Raw genomic sequence first — 19,704 nt, 5'->3', positions numbered from 1 at the left:
CAAAAAGTACCCATCCCAGTCTGTGGTTCCACAAGCCAGGCTCAACTCCTGATCCTCCAGCACATTTAGCCCAAGATCTGTATCTTCAAGGAAAGGCTGAGTTTCACCTTAACAGGCTTTAATTGTGTGGGTAATGTGCTTGCTTCTCCAGGTGTTGGGTTACTGGCTGTCCTCTGAAAGCAAAGATGTTTCTCCTCAAGGTTAGGAGATTCGTGTGTATTTATTTGTCTGATCACTGAAGTAAAACCTTTCCTATCGCTAAAGCAGGAAGGTGGTGGTGCTTTCTGCGCTGTGAAAAAAAGAACCAGCAGAAAACATTGTTTGTGGTTGTTTGCTTTACATTTCTCTCCGGGCTCGTTTTGTTTGTCTTTTAAAGAAAACGTCATCTTTCTTGGTCAGCCCTTAACTCTTTGAAATGCACCACATGGATGATTAAGCGCAGGAAGCATCCAGCCTCCGAGCGTGATTTGTGTGCTAATCAAGGAGAGCGGCGCTGCTGAATCATATTACGCTCGGACATCAAAGCAGGCCATTAGGCCGCGGCTGGCAGCGATCTGATTATAACCGCGGGCTGGCGGCGGGCACCGGAGGCATGGCGAGGCGAGGCAAGGCTCTGCGCAGGCCTCGTCAGGCTGGCTCGTGGAGTTGTGTGTCTGGCTGGCAAAATCCACCGCTGAAGGGAAGTAACTCGAGGGAGAACGTTGCCCCAAAAGCATTTCATTATTTTTTCCTGCGACGGAAGCTGTCTGACTTGGAGAGCTTGGGTATGGTGAGATGGATTTTGTAAGGCCCTGCTCCCCCATTTTGTGGAAGCTTTGCAGAAACACCCCAGTTTCAAAAACAGCTTCTAATGACCACCAGTCCCATGAACCCCAAGGGCAGGGACTTCATTTAAAGGCTGAAGAAACAAACACAACAAACAGGTAGGGTTGCCAAAGGGGGGTGTTAATTTCTCAATACGGGGCCTGAAGCTGAACACATCTGGGTTAAGAGCAACAATTTTCTTCAGAGGGGTTTGTTACCTCGGATTCAGGCCCTGCTCCAGATCTTGGTGCCCCTCTCCAGTTCCTTGTGGGAGAACAAAGGCAGGGCTCATAGTGCTTAACTGGAACATCAGTTACAAAATCTGAGTGCTGGAAAGCCGGGAAGTGAAGAAGACCTCACTTTAACCATTTCCACATCATAACCACGTAACTGACCTGTCTGGACAATAAATAAAAGCCTTTTCCGTCTCTTCAGTTTGCTAATTCCAACTCAGACAGATGCTTAGCAGTCTTCTCTGTTTTTAACAATAGGTTTTTAAAAGTTTTTGCTGTTTGTCATTATTTTTCTCCTTCTTACCCAGCTGAAGACCTGGATCAGAAAATATCGATGGATTGAGTCGAAGGAGTGTTGCTATCCTTGTGTTATGTGCAGCTGGACATTCATTTTCCCCTGGTAAATGAAGATGCATTATTCTGGCTCTGCCCGTTTCCATCAAGTCCCATGCCCAGACGTGACACCATCCTGTGGAGGACACAGTCCTACAGAGAGCAGGCCAGCACCAGATCCTGCAGCTGCAACATCACAGGCTCTGCCTCCTTGCTTTAAGTGCAGCACTTTGCCACCTTCATGGACTGACATAGCCATCAGGTCTGCCATCAACCCATACAGCCTCGTGTTCCCCAAGGCCATAAAGCTCATTCCTATTCCTGCACACCATTAGTGACTTCCCATCAACACAAGCAGGTGCATGTGTTCACACAAGACCTTTCCATACAGAGCACTGTAAGAGGGATGGATTCTCTCAGGAGGCCACTGATGAAGCAGTATTTCAGTTTTACCTTGGAGCAAAACCCCAAAGAGGTTAAACTGTTCCTCTCAGCTCCACAGAACCACTCTCCTGTGCCCCCAGAGCAACCGTGGAGTTGCTCTCCCAGAGGTTTTCCCAGCTGTTGTTAGCTGAGATGGAGGAAAACCTCACTTTTGCTACTCTGAAGATGTGGGTCTCACGCCATGGAAAGGTGAAAAGCAAAAAAACAGTGCTCTGTCCAGTGAGAGCACTCAGCACCTGGATGTCAGTGACTTCTGTGTGCAGGAAGCACAAGCTGCTGCTGCCTCTAGCCCATGTACCCCAGCCTGAGCACCAGCTGACAGTCACTTGAGCATGGAAAAAGGGCCTGTGTTGGCCTGGAGTCCATGCAGTGAGGGATGATGCAGACACCCGGGCAGGATGGGGCCCTGTGGGTGTGCTGGGAATGGCCAGGAAGGCGACAGCCTTCCCCCCACACACACACACCCCATTAGCATCCCTGCAAGGCTGCCCCTCTGCAAAGCGCCTTCTCAGCGTTAACTCTGCTGCACAAGGTCCCTGCAGGTAGCTCATTAAGTCACGTCTTCTGAGAGAGGAAGCTGGGGAGGAAAATAAAATGAGGGCAGAGCAATGTAATGTGCCCAAAGCAACGGGGGGAGGTAGTTATCAGCACCCAGAGCAGCAGTGAGCTCTTCCCAGCCCCTCGTCCTCAGCTGTGAGGAGATCAGGCAATTTGGTTTTCCAAATCCTTCGGGTAATCCTTCAAGGAAAAAAATGGGAAGGAGAGGAGAGGAGAAAAGTTCAAAATAAAGGTTGAAAGCCAGAGTTGCGGCAAAAATTGTTCTTAGAGATTAAACGGACCCCTGAGTTTTTGCCTTTTTTTTTTCTGCTGTTGTGCACAGCACTTTCATCCACATCATTGTGATTACTTTTAGTAACATCTAGCTAAGTCATTCTTACAAATAAAAGAAAAAATAGAAAGGAAGAAAGAAAGGAAGAAAGGAAGGAAGGAAAAGAAAGAAAGAAAGAAAGAAAGAAAGAAAGAAAGAAAGGAAGGAAGAAAGAAAGAAAGAACCCCAAACCCAAATTCTTAATCTTGTTTTGAATTGCAACTCTGCAAAAGTCTCAAGGAAAAGTGCAATTTTTTAACTTTTTTTTTTTTTTTTTTTCCACAGACCTATAGATGCATTTTGTACAACCTAACTTTTTCTCAAAAACCCATCTCTTTCTCTAAGCTTCACATATGGAAAAACACACCAAACCGAGTTCTGTATGAGAATTCTCCATCTGCTGCAAAACAAAATCTACAAGCCTGTTATTATTGTATCAGCACCAGTCAGTAGCATGCTCGGGGTCACAGCGTAACGCAGCACAAGCAAGGTGCTGCCCCAGTGCCCACACAAACCCACAGCGAGGGGTGCTGTCCGTGCTGTCCGTGTGCTAGAGGAGATGGGAGGCTGCGTGCAGGAGCTCTTTTGAAGACAGAGGAGCACTGTAAGAAAAATCTGCTCCAGCGAGTCTCACAAGGGAGGCTTTGTGTGGCAAAAAGCTGTATTTTTAGGTCAGCTTGGCTAAGCTGAAGGAGGTGATTTGTGTGTTAAATAGAAGGGGTGTCTGGCTTTTAATCTCAGCTCTTTTGCAGTGCAGGCATAAGTTGTGAGCCATGTTGACTACTTTGGCGTGGTGTTTGCAATGGGGATTAACCGGTGACCAGCAAGAGGCCAGTGGCTGGTCCCAGAAGTTCAATGAGAGATGAGGGGGGACCATGAAACTGACATTTTCCTGCTCCTCTTTTTTTCCCAAAACAGTTGTTAACCGGCAAGTTCTCAGTCAATGCAGTTGTTTTGGTTGATAACAAGATCGTATGCTGTATAAAACCTGATTTGATTAAACAGGTCATTTGCAGTCTGCCTGGTCTACCAGCTAATATCAGCACAGTTATCATCTATGTCATGGGGTGGCTTATAGGAAAAGGGAAATTCAAGGCTGGATCAGCAACCTAGCAGGTTTTTACTTTTATTTTTAATTTTATTATTTTAGGGGGTGTCAGCAAACCATGGTGCTGATGGAAGTGAAGGAGAACAAAAGCTGGGTGAACCAAAATGAGAGAAGCACTGAGCAGATGAAGGGTTCCCCGGCTTTTGGGCTTCCCAGGACCAGCACAGGTATCTCTTAATATTGAGGACACTTTGTAAAGGCTCCTATTTCCACTCAGAGCCCTGGAGAAACCAAGGGTTGAGCATGCTTGATAAGCACAGAGAGGGCTCAGCTCAGGTGAGCTTCACTGCAGCTGCACAGAGGGACAAAAGAGGCATCAAAACTACCAGTGAAGGAGACACCTCATCCACATCTCGAGTGGGAGACAAGAAAATGTGTTCTTGCAGAGTTTGCAGTCCATTGTGAGCAATGAATTAGCACTATCAGCACCCTGTGTTGCTCAAGGCATCAAAATAAGATTGAAATGAAGCTTCAAGGTGCTCAGGGTCCTGCAGAGCCCTTCTGTCCACCAGTCACAGGCCCTCAGCAGAGCTAAGGAAGGAGGAACCTTGGGCAAAGGCAAAGCCAGCAGAGACTTTTTAGGAGGAGATGGAGAGGAAAAAATGTTAAACTGGGGAAAAGACAGAAGGAGAAGAAGCCAAGACATTGTTTTTCAAGTGAAATGCCAGCCTTCTCCCATGCTACTGCCCTCTGGAAGGATGAAGTCACTGTGCCCAAGCGATGGGGCATGAAGGGAATTATCACAGGAACACAGAATATCCCCGGTTAAAAGGGATCCACTAGGATCACCGAGTCCGGTTCCAACATAGCAAGGAACAACTGATCAATTATATGTTGCTCTCCTGTAAGTGTGCCAAGGGGGGTGTTTGCTCTGGCTTTTATCCTTGCGGGTGGCTCAGGATGCTGGGTGCACTCTCAGGCAGGCAGCCTACAAGCAAGCCTGTCTGCAGGGATTCGCAGGATGAGCCATTCCCACAACGTGTCAGTAGGTGGCAAAAAGCTACAACCCTTGTGCTAAGCAAGGAATAAAGGTTTTTTCCTGCTCCTGCAGGAACGGGAGGTATCTGCGGGCAGCTCCATCCCATCGGTGGCTTAGTCAGTATTTCCAGCATTGGGAAACAACAGGTTTTACGGCTGTGCTATTGCAGCATAATCTGAGGTTACCTGGTTGGACAAACCAAAACTGGATGCAGCTGGTGTTTTCTAAGCTGATGATGACACTAATCTTCAAGTACAGCCTGAAACAGAGCCGCTCAGGTCGGTGGTTTGGGGCATTTCTTTTCTTGCAGCTTTGGGTAAGGAGATTGAACCGATCCCAGTTACCTGGCCCTCACCTCCCAGTGAGTCAGGGAGGGAAGGGTTTGGCGAGGTTAGTGGAAAGAGCCTCGTGCCTTTGATGGTGGTTTTTATGCTGCTGGATGTGTGCATGTGCTGGGGAAGGGAGGCTGCTGCGTGGCGCTGAGCATTCCTGAGGAGGTCAAAGGCACTGAGCACCAGGTGGGGCAGGGCCTAGGAGGATGAGAAGATCACATTAATGCAAGGTACGTGATGAGATCCGATTACAGCACAGCACTGAGCCTTATTCTGCTTTGTTTACCTCTTTGCTAAGTGTAAGTAAACCGTATTTCTGCTTGAGAACAATAAAAGAGATATTACAGCATTCTGGGCCTCAGGACCTCTGGGATAACTTTCAGCTTTTTTTAAAGACAGAGATGAGGTTCTTCAAGATTTCCTGTTACAAGTTGCATACTTCATTGCTGATAATTTGGCCAGACATAACCATCGGTGCTGACTTTCCCCAGCTCAGCTGGCTGCATGAGGCTGAGCACTATCATTTTGCTTTAACATTTCGGTTTGGCTAATTCTGAGCGAGAGAAACTTGTATTTCTCTGTCCGTATTACCACCTATGCCAAAAGCAGCCTGTACCCATTTCACTAGGAAGATAAACACCCTTGAGTGTTGGGGCAGGGATCTGTCTGACCTACATCTCCCCTGCTTCAGGACTCTACCCTGTGCTGATACCTGTGGCCACATCATTACCTGTGTGAAATCTCAGTGTTTGGGCATTTTGGTGAAACCTGACAGCTTCAGTTCTCCAAAGGTGCTGCACCTGGGCTGGGCAGCCCCTGTCTCCAGGCGGGGACGGGTTTAGCCCGCAGGATGGCTCCAGCCTCGTCTCAAAGCTGGGAGGAAATCACAGCAAAACCTCATTAGCTGGTAGGAGAGAGCATGTCCTCTCCAGAGGGTAAGTCACCCCGCCGCTGGACGGACAGGGGACATCTCTTCCCCCTCTGACCATCGCTCTGCACCACCTAAATCCAGCCCAGCTCAGGTTTTGTCATCGCTATCCATCACAACTCATCCCATGCCTGCCAGTTGGGATGCAGGAGTGCTCCAGCCTCCCCTGGCCGCAGCAGCAAGCTCGGGCAGAGGAACTCGCTGCTCTTGTGCGTGACTTGCACCAGCGCTGCGGGTGCTCGCCTCTGTTGAGTGGCAAATTTCCTCCCCTACATAGCTGTCTGTAGTGACTCATCCTTCAAATGACGAGATGATATCAAGCGTTTGGAATTGGGAGCTATTCAGAGAAAAACATCTCTGCAAGGCTCTCCTTGCTGAGTCGCAGCACATGCATCGTGGGGTTCTTGTTGTTGCTTTCCCCTCCTCCCCCCATCTTCTGTAATTTGTAGAAAAGCCTAAGTTTCATCTTTAGTAATAGAGAAAACATTTTCATTTCGAGCCGCTGGAAGGATGTTAGAAAACATGAGAACAGAATGAGTTGCCGTCTGCCTCTCTACAGGTTATGATGAGTTAACACAATTGAAAGCAGCTGAAAATCAAACAATTTTGAGCACCAGAAGCAGAAAGCAGGTTTGCCGGCTTTATTGCCTCCATAAGAGCAAATTCTGCACACTGTAAATTGATAAATTAATGCTCAGAGCCCCTTCTCTGCACAGCCTGTGATATGGATTGACTGGTCCACACGCTCTTCTCCGTGGGCAGCACTCTTCCGAAGCGCTGGCAACGTGATTATTGGAAAACTAATCAGCTCTATCTGAGATAAATTGCATTTCCACCAATTATCGCTTAATTGTTGACAGATGGGAACACAGAAGGGAGATATGTCGAATCATTAAGAGGACAGGTGTACAGACAAGTGCCAGATTAATTGTTCCAGCCCATTAAATCATTGACATTTTCAGCCTACCCTCAACACCGAATCCAAAGCTCTCACGATACCTCCAGATCGCACACAATGCCCGTGTTTATGAGGAAAGTTCGCAGGGGCATTTTTGAAACGCAGACTCCAGACAAGGACTCATTAGCCACTAACAGTTCTCCTTTCTCATTAAAATCACTTCCCTTACTTCTCCTTCTCTGTGCTGGGGTTTGTTTTCTTGGCTTTTCCGCGAACTCGCACACAGCGTGTGGGTTTGCTCCAAAGAGCAGTTTTCTCCACGAAGCGTGCAGACGTGCTGTGGGGCTGCACATCCAGGGACGGCAAAAAGACAGAGAGGGGTGAAGCCAGGACAGAGAAGCTCAGTGCTGGGCAGCTGTGCTAGAGGCTCCGGCTTTGATCCGGGGCTTTGGCTGTGACTTCCAGCTCCTGCTTTTTGATTTTCAATAAAGTTAAACAGAGACAAATAGCTGAATACTGTTGAAACCAAGTCAGCCACAGGTGTCTGATTCCCCTAAATACGTGTGAAAATGTGTCTTCTGCTCTGTTTCTGGCTATGTAAGCCGGGACGCAGAGCTGACACATCCAAAACAGCCCCGTGGCAGGACACGCTTCTCTTGAGCCCCCCAGACCCTGCCCTGCCCCGGGCACATGAGAACTGACTCTGGATCGAGTTGCTCTGAATGCCCTGCCTTGAAGAATAAAGATTTCCAGCAGAAGGAGATGGAAGCAGCTGTGGTGGTGATGCTACCTGTTGTTTGTGGGGTCCTTGCCCTGTCCCGAAATCCTGGTGAGCAGGGAGGGAGAGCAGCCCCAACTCCCTTCTTGTGCATTCGGAAATCCAACATCACTCAGCTGAGGCAAAGTCAGCCAAGGCACACCAGGGAAACGCAATCAAACGGCAGTGCAGGTCTTGGGTTAATTAGGTGGTGCCTAAGTGAGCGAATGGCACGTGTGTCTGTCTGTCTGCCTGCCTGTCTGCAGGAGGCTTCCAGTCTGTCCCCGCTGGTGGCCGGGCCAGCCGACAAGCTCATCTGAGGATGTTTTACCCTCTGGTCGGTTTTAGGCAGACCAAGGGGAAAGCAACCCAGGGAGACGTTCCCAGGGAATCATTTTATCACAGAATCACAGATAGAACGGACGTCCTTCATAGCACCATTGCTTTGAATGCATCTGGATGTGACCAGCACCCTGCTGCACACGGGGCTGCTGGAGATCCCTCTGTTCCCACCACTGCACAGTGCTGAGACCTGGATGCAGTGGGCAAGTGAACTAATGCCAGTGTTTTTTGGAAGATTATCCGTAAAGCTGGAGGTTAATACTGAAGAAAATACATATGTTTTTCTCTGCCTGAAGCAGGGGAGGAGAGGAAACTAAAAAAAAAAAAAAAAAAAAGGACAAAAATCAAAAAGGAATTTTAGAGATGCCAGAATATTTATTTGAAAGGCTTCCTAAAGCAATCATTCTACCTTTCATTTTGAACTGCTTTTTTGTGGCTTAGAAAAGGATGTAAGGTTGAAAACAACTTAGGTGGAAAGGTCGAGTAACTCAAAGGCAAGAGAAATATTTCATCCCAGCTGGAACTTCAGCTGGAACATTTTCCAGCTTCTGCTTGTTTGTTTTGCCAGCCTCCTCCTCCTCCCTCTGCCCCTACGTTATTGTTGCTCAGTCCAAACCGTTTTTTCCCCAGCTGTTCAGACGCAGCCACGTACCCAGACCAGTCACTACCCATCACATCAGCCACCGCCGTGTTTCCAGTGGCCCTGTCCACCCGCCTTGTGCACAGCACCGCTGCTGAATGCAAATGCCCTGCCCGTGCCCTGGCACCATGGCTTGGTCCTTCAGCATGCCCCGAGGCATGCCACTAGAAATTTTTATCGAAGAACTCATCAAAAAGAGAAACCCTCTCCGTCCTGGTCCTCACCAGCGCAGGTCTGCGATGAAGTTTCCTCCCTTCCCTCTCGCAGCCCCCCGAGTCGGTGCTGGAGGTGTCCCAGAGCAGGTCCCCGGTGCGCGGCTCCCTGCAGAGCCAGAGCCCGACCTTGCTGTTGCTGTCGTGCTGCCTTGCGAGTCCTCCATCCCCTCTGTTTCCTGGTGGAAAAAATAAAAATAACTGGAATTTTGCTGCGAGCCATGCCCAGGCCTGTTGGATTCATCTGGCAGTCGCTATGGGCAGCTGGAGGTGTGTAAAGAAGATCCTGAGAAATCCCTGCAAGACCAGACCATGTGCCCGGGGCTGGGCAGGTTAGGCATTATCTATTTGGGATTGCATTTGGTAAAATTAGAAAGCCTGGCACGAGGCAGTGTGGTTTTACACTGCCCCACAGGTGTGGGTGGCTGGATCCCAGCATTGCATCCCAGGGAGCACGTTCCTGTCTAGGTGCTGGAAGATTCCTGCTGTGTGAGTTGGGGACCACTGTGTCCAGTGCCTCCACGTGGCAGCGCCATCCCACGAGAACACCCTGCCCAGTGGCCTTTCCACGAGGGAAAACCCCCAGTGTTTTTTTCCAGGATGAGAACTGTGCCCTGCAAAGCCCCTTCTGCAACCAAGCTACCCGCTTGCTTCCTGCCTGGTAGCTTTTACCCCCAGGCAGAAGAGAGCTGCGGAACAGAATTGTGGTGGCTTGGATGGGACCTGGACAACCGCAGGGACATGGTACTGCAGGTCTGGAGAGGACTTACTGGAAGGTTCAGCCCCTAGCATGGACATTCACCCCCTGGCATGAGGAGACGCTGCTCCAAAGCCCTCTGGCCAGAGACGGAGCCGCTGCTGTGCAGAAAAACCCTGTCCTGGGGACAAGGTGACAGGAAAGGACTTTGTCACCAATATCCAATGGTCCCATGCTTGCTCCTGCCTCTTCCCATAATATTTATTATATTCTATGAACTGAGCACATTTTGTGACATCCCCATCCCATGCGTGTGTGCTGCAGCCCATGGCATGGTGCTGGCACCAGGCAGGGACACGGGGGGCACGTGGGACAAGATGAGGTTCTTCTGCTGGTGGGAACTCAGTGGTTTTATGCCCCTACAGCTATCCCACAGCTTCCACAGGGAAACTGTTCTGATGGTATTTAAGATGCTGGGGAGCTTTACATCTCCTTGGGAAACTATTCTGCTTACCAGGGTCTCCATTAAAATGCTGATTGTGCTCAGCGGGGACAAGGTCTCGGCTGTCGGTGCTGTCACCTCTCTGGCGAGTGTCAAGGACTTTCTTCGGGCTGAATTCCTTGATTTTTTGTTTATTGATTTTTGCCTCCCTGTGGAGATTTCGCTTCAGCTCTGCCTGGGTTTGCAAACGAGTCATCAGCACACGCAGCAGAGGAGCAAACACGTTTTAACAGCTCGGCGCGGCATATCATTAGGGGGCTGGCACTGAAAATAATTACACAGCCAGGTAGCTTAAGCAAGGAAAATCATATTTGCCAATGTGGGTACGTGACAGAACATGACCCGGATGGAGGTTTGTGGTTTCTCCATGGGCTACGGCCAAACGAGGGCAGAGCACTGAAAAAAATCAGAAGTAATTACTGAACTTTTCCTAAGGGGGAAAAACCTCGTGGGTTCAAGAACTCCGCTGGATAAAAAAGGAATGAGAAGGAGCCTGCAGGAGGGTATTCCTGCATCCCTGGAGGGGGGAAGGCTGTGGGAATGGGGACAGGGAACAGGGCACCAGCAGGAGCCAGGGCTGCCACTCAGAGCCAGCATCTCCTACGTGTGTGGGACATTCCCCAGCCCAGAGGTGGGGTGTGGGTGCATCCACCACACTGGGGCTGCTCCCCAGCTTCATCCGCACTTCCCAGGCACAGGATTGAGACCTCCTCGCCCATGGGGGAGACCCCGGGATGGGAAAATCCTGCAGAGCCTTGGTATCTCCCCAGAGCCCTCCCCAAGTTACCTCTCGGCGCCGGCGGGTCAGCTCCAGCATCTGCAGCTTGTGCAAGTGCTGCCGCCTGCCAGGGAGGGCTCTTAGGCTCTGCCCGCTCTTCTCCAGAGCCTAGAAGGGATTTTAAAACATAAATAAAGACATCTGCCTGTGCTGAAATGAAAAGAAACAGCTACGGGCTCCCAAACCCACGCCTGGTCCCTCGGGTGCTCCCCAGATGAAGGCAGCGTGTGTTTTCCTGCCTGGCCAACGTGCAGCAATTCAGAGAAGGTTTTCGCAGTGCTTGCAGTTCATCTCGCAGCTCTGGGGCATGGTGGAAAATCCTCATTAAAACCACAAGCATGTGTGCTTCTGCCCCCTGTGGTGCTTCTGCTGTGGGCTGTCCGAGTCGACTTCGTGACCTGAAGGAGGCCGCGCGTGGTCAGTGAGGCCCTGCCAGTTCCTCACCTTGGCTTTTGGGGCTGCATCCACTTCATGCTGGCTCCAGGGCTTTACAGGAGCAATGGCAGGTTCAAGCCTCTGCAAGTGCAATATTTACAGTGTTCAGCATCCCCCCTTCCATGCCAGCATGAAACCTGATGCGAAACTAGCTTTACGTTCCAGTTCTGGCCTGGCTGCGTGGGATACAGGAAGGAGATCAGCATCTTTAGCAAATGCTTAGCATGAACAGGTATCATAATTTAATAAAATGTCTCCCGGCAGGTCATCTGAGGCCAGATCCCAGTTACCCCAAGTCCAACCAGCAGCTTAACACTGCCAAGCCCACCACTAACCCTGCCCCTGAGCACTATGTCCCCACGTCTCTTAAATACCTCCAGGATGGGGACTCCACCACCTCCCTGAGCAGCCTGTTCCTGATCCCAACCACTCTGTGAAGAATTTTTTCCTAATGTCCAACCTAAACCTCCCCCGGCACAACGTGAGGCCATTTCCATCAGGGGAAATGCCTTGCACTTTATGTGGGACGTCATTAGCCCCCTGAGGACGAGCAGGCGTCCTCCAAATGGTGCCATGCCTTTGGCTGGCTGCCCTGAACTGCTGCCAGAGCCTGGGCTGTCATTTTCAAGCATCCTGTAAATGAAGGCATCATGGCAGGAGATAAAAGGCAGCAGCAGTAAAGGAGTGCTGGAGAGGAGTCCCAGCTCAGCCCAACACACTCAGTAAGAGCAAACCAACTCCCTAGAGTCAATGGGAAGCTTCCGCGTGGCTTCCTATACAAATATGTGCTTCTGCTCTGCCCTATTTTGGATCGTACCAGCAGGTCACCTCCAAGCTGGTGTCTCCAGCCGAAGTGGAAGGGACACTGTCTGCTGCTCCCTTGTTCACCTGCATGTGGAGCAAACCTTCACACGCCCGCAGCGCTGCACCGCACTCTCTCCTCCCGTCCCGCTCCCCACCCGTGCTCACGGCTTGTGGTTGGGCTTTGTGCTCACAAAACTGAGAATGAAGCTGAAAAATAATGGCACTAGATGGCAGCATGTGACACCAGAAGCTGCATCACTCTGAGACACCGCTGAGGCCGACGGCAAACCGAGTCCTGCAGGGAAGGGAAGTTTTGGGCTGTCGGCTAAAGTTGTGTCACGGGCTGGAACATGGGCCTTGCTGCCATCATGCCATCCTGCTCTGTGCTGCCTTTGGAAGCCTTCCTGCAGGGTAAAGGGCTTCTTCTGGCACTTAGAATCACAGAATCACAGAATCATAATGCTGGAAGAGACCTCGAGTGTCACCTGCTCCAACCACTTCCCTACCACCACCGTCACCACTAACCATGTCCCCAAGCACCACGTCCAACCTTTCCTTCAACACCCCCAGGGACGGTGACTCCGCCACCTCCCTGGGCAACCTGTCCCAACGCCTGACTGCTCTTGCTGAGGAGAAATGTCTCCTCATTTCCAACCTGAACCTCCCCAGCACAACATGAGGCCATTCCCTCTTGTCTGTAGCAGCAGTGGCTGAAGCACAGGGTGGGATTAGCAGCAGCTTTGTCCTGCAGTGGGTGTTGCCAGTGCCCTAACAACACATAAAATACAGCTGGGACAGAAATAACGTCAATGACTATAAATAATACATGTGGATAAGAGATTTTAAAGCAAGATTGTGATTACGCATGGCAATTTACAGGGCATAGCTGGGCTCATTACTGCCTCATCCTCCCACCGATTCAGGACACGTTCCTTGCTCAGTGCTGCATATTTTAATTCCAGCAAGGAAGGCTGGAGCAGAGCACCTCTGCTTCAGGGGGGTCAGCTTTGTGCTACACATGCAATGGACTACTCAATGAATTTTGGAAGAGCAGAGAAGCTCTCGGAGGTGACTGGAATTGTCGGTGTGGCAGGGAGGTGAGAAGCTACCCAAGGACTTGATCTGCAGTGGGTTGACAAGCTGGGGAAAACACGGCTCCGCCAGGGGAGCCCCTCAAACCCCTTACTTGTGGTCGCCGAGGTGGGTGCAGTTTGATGATGCTGCTGCCTCCATCCGCAGGCATGGTGTCGAAGGAAAGGGGCCCTTGAAGGTCAGAAAAGGAGAAGACGGGTGAAGTCATTTTGGTGCCAGTGTTGTACCCAGCAACAATTTTCTGCCCTGTTTTTTTGTTTGGTATGTCCCCTTCCCATCTTTCTCTGTGTACTCCAATAACACCAGGTATAAATTATTGTCAGCCACAGAAATAACACCTGTATGTAACCTTGTGGCTGCTAACAGCTCTGTCTGCCACATACCTCTCTTCTTCCCTCTACAGCCCCTTAAATACCCTATATGTGACCACAACCACCCTCTGTGTCTCCTGCAGCCTTGTCCAGGCAGCTATTTGGGTCCCTTCTTGCTGCTCAGTCTCTGAGACATTATTATGATTACTACTACTAATAACATTATTATTATTATTATTATTATTATTATTATTATGTGGAACTGAGAACTATCCCTGGTGCTTTTGCTGGCCACAGAAGAAGTGGGTGACATCCAGCGCTTCATCTTTTTTGGAAACCAGCCCAAAATGCACACGTGGAGGGGAACGTGCTGCACCAGTGATCCCCTGTTAGTCATTAAAGCCCTGCTTTAACGAGGCTGAGCAGTGGGCCCGGATCCGTTCTGCGCTGTTGGTCTCGGATGGACGCTGCTGCCATTTTATTTGCTTGCACAAATAAACACGTGGGCAGTAGCTATTTCATTTACAGTTTCTCTATCCTCCTTGCCTCCCCCAAACCAGCCTCGTTGAGTTGGGGTGCTGTTTTAAAGCAGTGATTGAGTTCCCACCTGGCAGGGCCCCAGGGAGGGGAACTGAGGATAAAACTCAGGAATTTGGAGTGGAGGCTGGGGAATGATGTGGGGAGACAGGGAAAGGGCATTTCATTTGGGTTAATGAGAAACCTTCCAAAAATTGCCCATTTTGACTCAAAAAATAAAAATAAAAATAAAAATTAAAAAAAAAAAATAAAAAAAATCTTGCACTTCAGGAGCAACTGATGCCCCCCACTGGAGGATGAGGAATTTAACACTAACCAAAATGAATCCTTGTAAAATAAACAAAACCTACTATCTCAGAGGCTGTGCTTAGTTAGACAGCAGGCCGAGCTAATAAATCGCTCCTGTGGTTTGAAAACACACTTCTCAGAATGAAACAGGTAACAGAAAATGGCATTTACTGATCTTTTTCCCTTGCCTGTGGGAAAGGTTTGGGTATGGGAGGTTTGGAGCACCTCTTGTGGAAACACACTGCTACAGGACTGGTGCCTTGTGGGGTTACCCCACTGCAAGGCATGGCTCTAATTTATTTTAAGGCTGAATTTTGCCTGCTGAGCACCTTACCCAGAATCTAACTCCAATTAAAGTAATACAGATGTGCCCTGAGGTGCACGTTATGGGGTTGCTCTGTGAGAACCCGAGGACCACCCCCCCTTGCCTCTTACCTGCGGAGGTTCTCCCATAGGAGGTGTGGCGGAGAGGGGGGAGCTGCCCGTGAAACGTGGGGGTTCCCCACTCCCCCATGGCCGGTGGGGGCAGGATGGGCCCCCCCAGCACCCTGGGGTGCGGGATGGGGCGAGCAGGTAAGTCCTCACTGGAGAGCATCGGTGCCACCCTGGTCACCTTGGGGTGCGCCTTGGAAGAGCTCAGGCCCATGGTGCAGATCGGGGGCTTTGGGGGAAGGAAGAAACCTCGTGCTGCGCCCCCCCCAAAGGCAGAGAGATCCTTGTGCTCTAGCGCAGGGCTCCCTGCTGGCTGCTCAGCCGGGGCTGGCTCTCACGGATGAATGCACCTTTGTGTCCTTCCCGGGGGGTTAAACATTGACTTGGTCCCAGCAGGGACAGGAGGAGGCCACTGCTGATGGGTGAGCCCAGAGCAGGCCGGGAAGGCAACGCCAAGCTTTGCTTTTCACCCGCAAATCACTTTCAGCAAGCAGCACCACCGCAGCTGGTGGCCCTGGAGAAGGTATTTCTACAACTAGCTCGTTTGCTAAATCTTCAGCCTTTGGAAGGAAATTCAATGCTCAGAGGATTAAAAGGGTTACAGCACCTCCAGAACCTGCCCTGGCATGGGAGAAGCAGCCTCTCTCCCTGCTCCAGGTCTCACACAGTGGTGGCACTGCTGGAAAAATAACAGCTTTGTCACCCACCTGCCTGGGGCACGGTTTGCTTCAAGCTGTTTGTGTCCAAGGACGGAAAATCTGCAGGGAAGATTATTCCTGAAACAAGATTCATGAGTGCTGGGACCAACATCCCCTGGCAGGGGTGCCTCAGTGCCTAAGGATCAGCTGGAAAACCTCACTGTGTTGGCCTGAAAGCACTGCTCCGCACCTTGAGGCTGCATCCATCAGGACCAGCACTTCACAGCACATCCATAAAGCCCCCACACCCCTGGCTGTCAGGACTGTAGGGCTGCACTTCAACATGAGCCTTGCATGCTGCAAGGCACTGCTTTAAGCTGGGAGGTGCTCAGCTGTGAGGGACCACAAGCGGCTCCTCCCAGGAGCCCTGGGACCTCTTTGAACCTTCCTCTCATGTCATTTATTGCCTGAAACCCTCCACCAAATTCAGCTAGGACTTAAAAATGTTGGCCTTGCGTGAAGTGGGTTTTCCAGCAAATTTATTATGTTCAGAAAGAAGTCATTGGCCTGCAAGTGTTCTGATGCTCTCATTTTAAGGAAGATGAAGGGAAAAGCTCAACCACTGAGCAGCAAAGGAGAATCAAGGGGGGATTTGGCACAGGGCACCTGTCCCATACACAGCCACAACCATGGGCTGCTTCTCCCCCATCTGCTTTGAAAGGGTGTTTTCTCCTTGAAAAGGTGTTTTAAGTTTATGCCACAGCCACAAATCCCATGTGTTTGTTTCCAAAATTTGCACCTCGCCCCAAACCCCAGGGAAGGCAGCCACTCTTCAGAGCATCACGCCTTGTCACCATGACTGGGGTGTTTGGGGGAAGCTTAAGGTCTGAAAGGAAAACGCCGGGCAAAAGGTCCCAGAGGAGCAGATGTTGGTGTGAGTGTGCACAGCGCGGTAAGTGTGCTTTGTGCTTTTCTTGCCAAAATCCTACCTGCACTTCATGGAAATCCCTGGCAAGTAAAGCATGACGGAGAGGAATGATGAGAATAGGCCTGTTGTCATTTATGTTTTTTGCAGTGTGTTTAGGGGCAGTGCGAACAAATCAAGCAACAACGAGAGGACAATAAGCCAGCATCGTTTCACTGGCTGGGATCCACACTGGTGAAGAATGCCAAAATAACAGCAAAATAGCCTCAATTTATTGTCTTATTTCTTGTTTTTAATGAGATTTCTCTTGTTGAAAGGCAGAGCTGCACTCTAGGGAAAACAATTACCCTCCTCGCTTCGTAAGAGGAGCGGCGAAAGCCTTGTGCTGCCTCACTTCCACCCTTGGCCCTGGGCAATGCCCAGGCAGCACGGCTGGCCCCGTTGGAGGGCTGGGGGCCTGCACCCCATGCCTGCCAGCCCCACGGCTGCAGCTTTTGCCTGTCGGGCTGCGGGGGCCATCGCTGGTCCCCAGGGACGGCCTGGGAGCGCACACCAGGGCTGCTGCGTGTGCTAGGCCTCACGTCGAGCCCGGTCTTGTTGGGCTGGCACAGTCACACGTTCTGCCATGAAATGTCTCAGGCAGGGGAAAACTGACTCAAGCACTGGGATTTCACGTTATTTTCCCTGCTGAATACGCAGTGAGGTTCCTTGAAGGATCCAGTCCTGTGCCTGAAGATGCTGCCATGAGTGCTTGCCAAAAGGTCCTCATCAATGCATACTAAAAGGAAATGTTTGTTTTCCCCATGTGTTCAGCTTGGCAGGAACTAAAATTTCAGTAAAAAACACATCTCTAAAGCTCTCTGTTAGTGTAAACGAATATATCAGCTCCAAAATCAACTCGGGGTGGTGCTCAAGCAGCCATGTGCTATTTGCTCTCAGCCACATCGTCCCAGCCTGTTCAGCATGGGTCACTTTTTCAAGATATTTTTAACGACTGACTTCTTTAAAAGCAGCAGATGAAGCTCTGAGCCCATCTCTTCAAATGCCAGAAGAGACATTTAAAAGACTATGGGTACCCAGACCTTACATCTCTGGGTTTAGTGTAAGGAAGATGCTTGCTCGGGTGGTGCTTCCAGCCCTCGTTCTGTAGCCATGTGATAAAAGAGCCTGAGCTATGGTGTTTTGTTAGTTTTCAATATAAATGTGTATTTTGTTAGCTCTGCTGGTTGCAGCAAATAGTTTACAAGAACAAACATTAAAAAAAAACATCAGGTAGAAGAGAGTCAAATTAAAGGCTGCATTTGCAATTATCGCCACGAATGGCTGCACCTGCAGCAGCATTAAGCCCTAACACCCATGGGGACGAGGTGATTTCTGCACCACCCTCTGGTCCCAGCCCTGTTGTGGCTGCTCCTGGACTCACAATGCTGCCAGGGTCCCCCCAGATTGTGGGGTTCATGTGGGGCCCCACGACTCACAAGCCCACGTGCATCCACTGAGAGGTGAGCTTGTGATCAGCACCCTTGTACATCATGCTGGCTGTGCTCTTGCTCTTATTTAATAACAAACACGGTTGTTGATATTATATAACCAATAGTATTCATCACGAACCCCTCCTTAATCTTTTTTTTTTTTTTTTTTTTCCCTGGCAGAAATACTGTCAAATAACCCTCCTAACTGGAAATCAAAAGCACTAGCACTGGGCAGGCCGGTAGAGCTCAGCAATCTGCACTTCTTTCCAGTTGTTTCTACTCTTCCTAAAATTAATTAATTAATTAAATAAATAAAAATGTTTCTATCTGCATATCAGGCGCTCTCAAATATAAGTCATCTTGCATGATTGATCCTAGGAATGCTGCACCAGAAAACAGCCATCCTAAATCACCCAGTGAGTTAGGGAAGGAGCTGGCTTGGCTGGTTTGTTTGTTTTGGCTTTTGAAAGGTTTTGCACTGCAGAGGTTAAGAAAAATATTTGTCTGACCCAAAGGAAAAGCTCTAAAAAATTGGAACATTTCCCAGGAATGCAGGGATGCCGGTGATTTGGGGTGCTCAATCTCTAAGTGAGAATCTTGTTGTTCAGCTGGGAATGCAGCTTTTCTGCAAGGAAAAAATGAATGAATAAATAAATAAATACAGCTATTTTGGCTTTACCAAAGGCACCCCAAATCTAGGAGGTTGCTGGAAGGAGATGCAGCTCGGCGTGGCTCTGGCAGCTGCTGGGCTGGTGCAGGAGCTGGGTCCCTTTTTGGGGGTGAAGCCATGGGGTGGCACTGGGAGCTTCCCAGGCTGGCAACAGGTGGGCACTCACAGCCACAGGAGCCCTGAGCGGGGTCAGTTCTTCTGCTGCATTTGGTAAGGGATTTCTTGCTTCCAACAGACTGGGAGGGAAGGTGTCCCGGCAGCGCCTGGCTGTGTCACTGTCCCTGCCCAAGTCCTGGCTGTCACATTGATTTGGGAATCAGGAGCGAGCCTTTGATTTCCACTGCCTGCAGGCAGAGCACGTAACGGAGAGGAGACAAGCGTGCAGCACCAGAGGGCAAACAGCACCGCAGCATGTCTGTTATTATGTGTGGAGTAGCTTTCATCACATATTTCACAACAGTGTAACCTAATGAAATATTAATTCTTTGTGTGACACGGGATAATTATTCTGATAAAGATCCCTCATAACAATGTGAACATCAGCTTCCCTCACAAATGGCTTCTCGAGACTTCTGTGAGAGGTTTGGAGCTGCTTTCTGAACCCACTGCCTTACTGAAAGGTTGGTATATTTTGAAGCTAAGTTCACGTCTGATTTTGAGATTTAGCTGGAAACGTCCAAAATTTGTATCCTTGCGAACAGCTCTACTTTTGCCACCAGAAGACCAGTGATGTAGACTTGATCCGTATCTTAAACCTACCAGATCACTAAGATGAGAGCTTAAATGGTTTTTATTAGAAAACGTTTTATTGTGGTTATTTACACCCTTTCCTGGATAAGTGTATAAATGTAAACATTTATTATAGATGTATTTCTCTTATCTTACAGTTCATCCCCAGTTCAGAGTAAATGTCATTGTTAAGCATACAAGTAGTGAGGAAATTTAAGCTATATTCACAGAATATACATCCGCGTGCAGTTCAAGTCCACCAGCCCTAAGCTAGTGGTATAGACACTGTCCCGTTCGCTCTACTTCTGCTTCTTGTGTGTACGCTGGAGTCTGTGATGTCGTCGGCGTGATCCTCGCTCTTCTTCTCCTTTAAGCTGTTGATGAACCTCAGGGTGATTTCATCCCACTCCTCGGGGAGCAGCATCAGCAGAAACCCAATGCAAATGATGATGGTGGCTCCCAGCCTCACCACGCTGAAGATCATTTTGTGCTTCAGGAGATCTACAGCTGTGAAGG

The 19,704-nt window shown here is 49.7% G+C and overlaps 2 protein-coding genes across 11 annotated transcripts in view; both read right to left on the bottom strand.

Annotated features, from left to right (window-relative positions):
• Positions 1–7,913: 7,913 nt before the first annotated feature.
• On the bottom strand, positions 7,914–15,064 carry CCDC198 (coiled-coil domain containing 198). Its single transcript, XM_035329013.1, has 6 exons — positions 14,758–15,064; positions 13,281–13,357; positions 11,300–11,371; positions 10,865–10,963; positions 10,090–10,252; positions 7,914–9,057 (listed from the first exon to the last, which is right to left on the bottom strand). Exons 1-6 carry the CDS (start codon positions 14,966–14,968, stop codon positions 8,831–8,833), a joined length of 849 nt encoding a protein of 282 aa, XP_035184904.1. The 5' UTR covers positions 14,969–15,064; the 3' UTR covers positions 7,914–8,830.
• Positions 15,065–19,243: 4,179 nt separating this feature from the next.
• The window catches only part of SLC35F4 (solute carrier family 35 member F4), a 107,072-nt gene continuing 106,611 nt past the window's right edge, over positions 19,244–19,704 (bottom strand). For all 10 annotated transcript variants that reach the window (XM_035328376.1, XM_035328380.1, XM_035328382.1 and 7 more), the window contains one exon: positions 19,244–19,695. In XM_035328376.1, the coding sequence (XP_035184267.1) occupies positions 19,454–19,695 (242 nt within the window). In that variant the 3' untranslated portion in view covers positions 19,244–19,453. The remainder of the gene's footprint in view (positions 19,696–19,704) is intronic.

This window comes from Oxyura jamaicensis, chromosome 5 (genome assembly GCF_011077185.1).
Source record: "Oxyura jamaicensis isolate SHBP4307 breed ruddy duck chromosome 5, BPBGC_Ojam_1.0, whole genome shotgun sequence".
Classification (NCBI taxonomy): domain Eukaryota; kingdom Metazoa; phylum Chordata; class Aves; order Anseriformes; family Anatidae; genus Oxyura; species Oxyura jamaicensis.
Note: the sequence above shows the minus strand (reverse complement) of the source record. Positions and strands in the feature narration are given on the sequence as shown.

What these genes read in the sequence shown, in the direction of transcription:
- CCDC198 (XM_035329013.1), bottom strand. Translation starts at nt 14,968, where the DNA reads ATGGGCCTGAGCTCTTCCAAGGCGCACCCCAAGGTGACCAGGGTGGCA. An exon ending in CTATGGGAGAACCTCCGCAG is followed by an intron (nt 13,358 to 14,757) that starts GTAAGAGGCAAG and finishes CTGACCTTCAAG; the next exon opens with GGCCCCTTTCCTTCGACACC. An exon ending in GCATTTTAATGGAGACCCTG is followed by an intron (nt 9,058 to 10,089) that starts GTAAGCAGAATA and finishes TTTTTCCACCAG; the next exon opens with GAAACAGAGGGGATGGAGGA.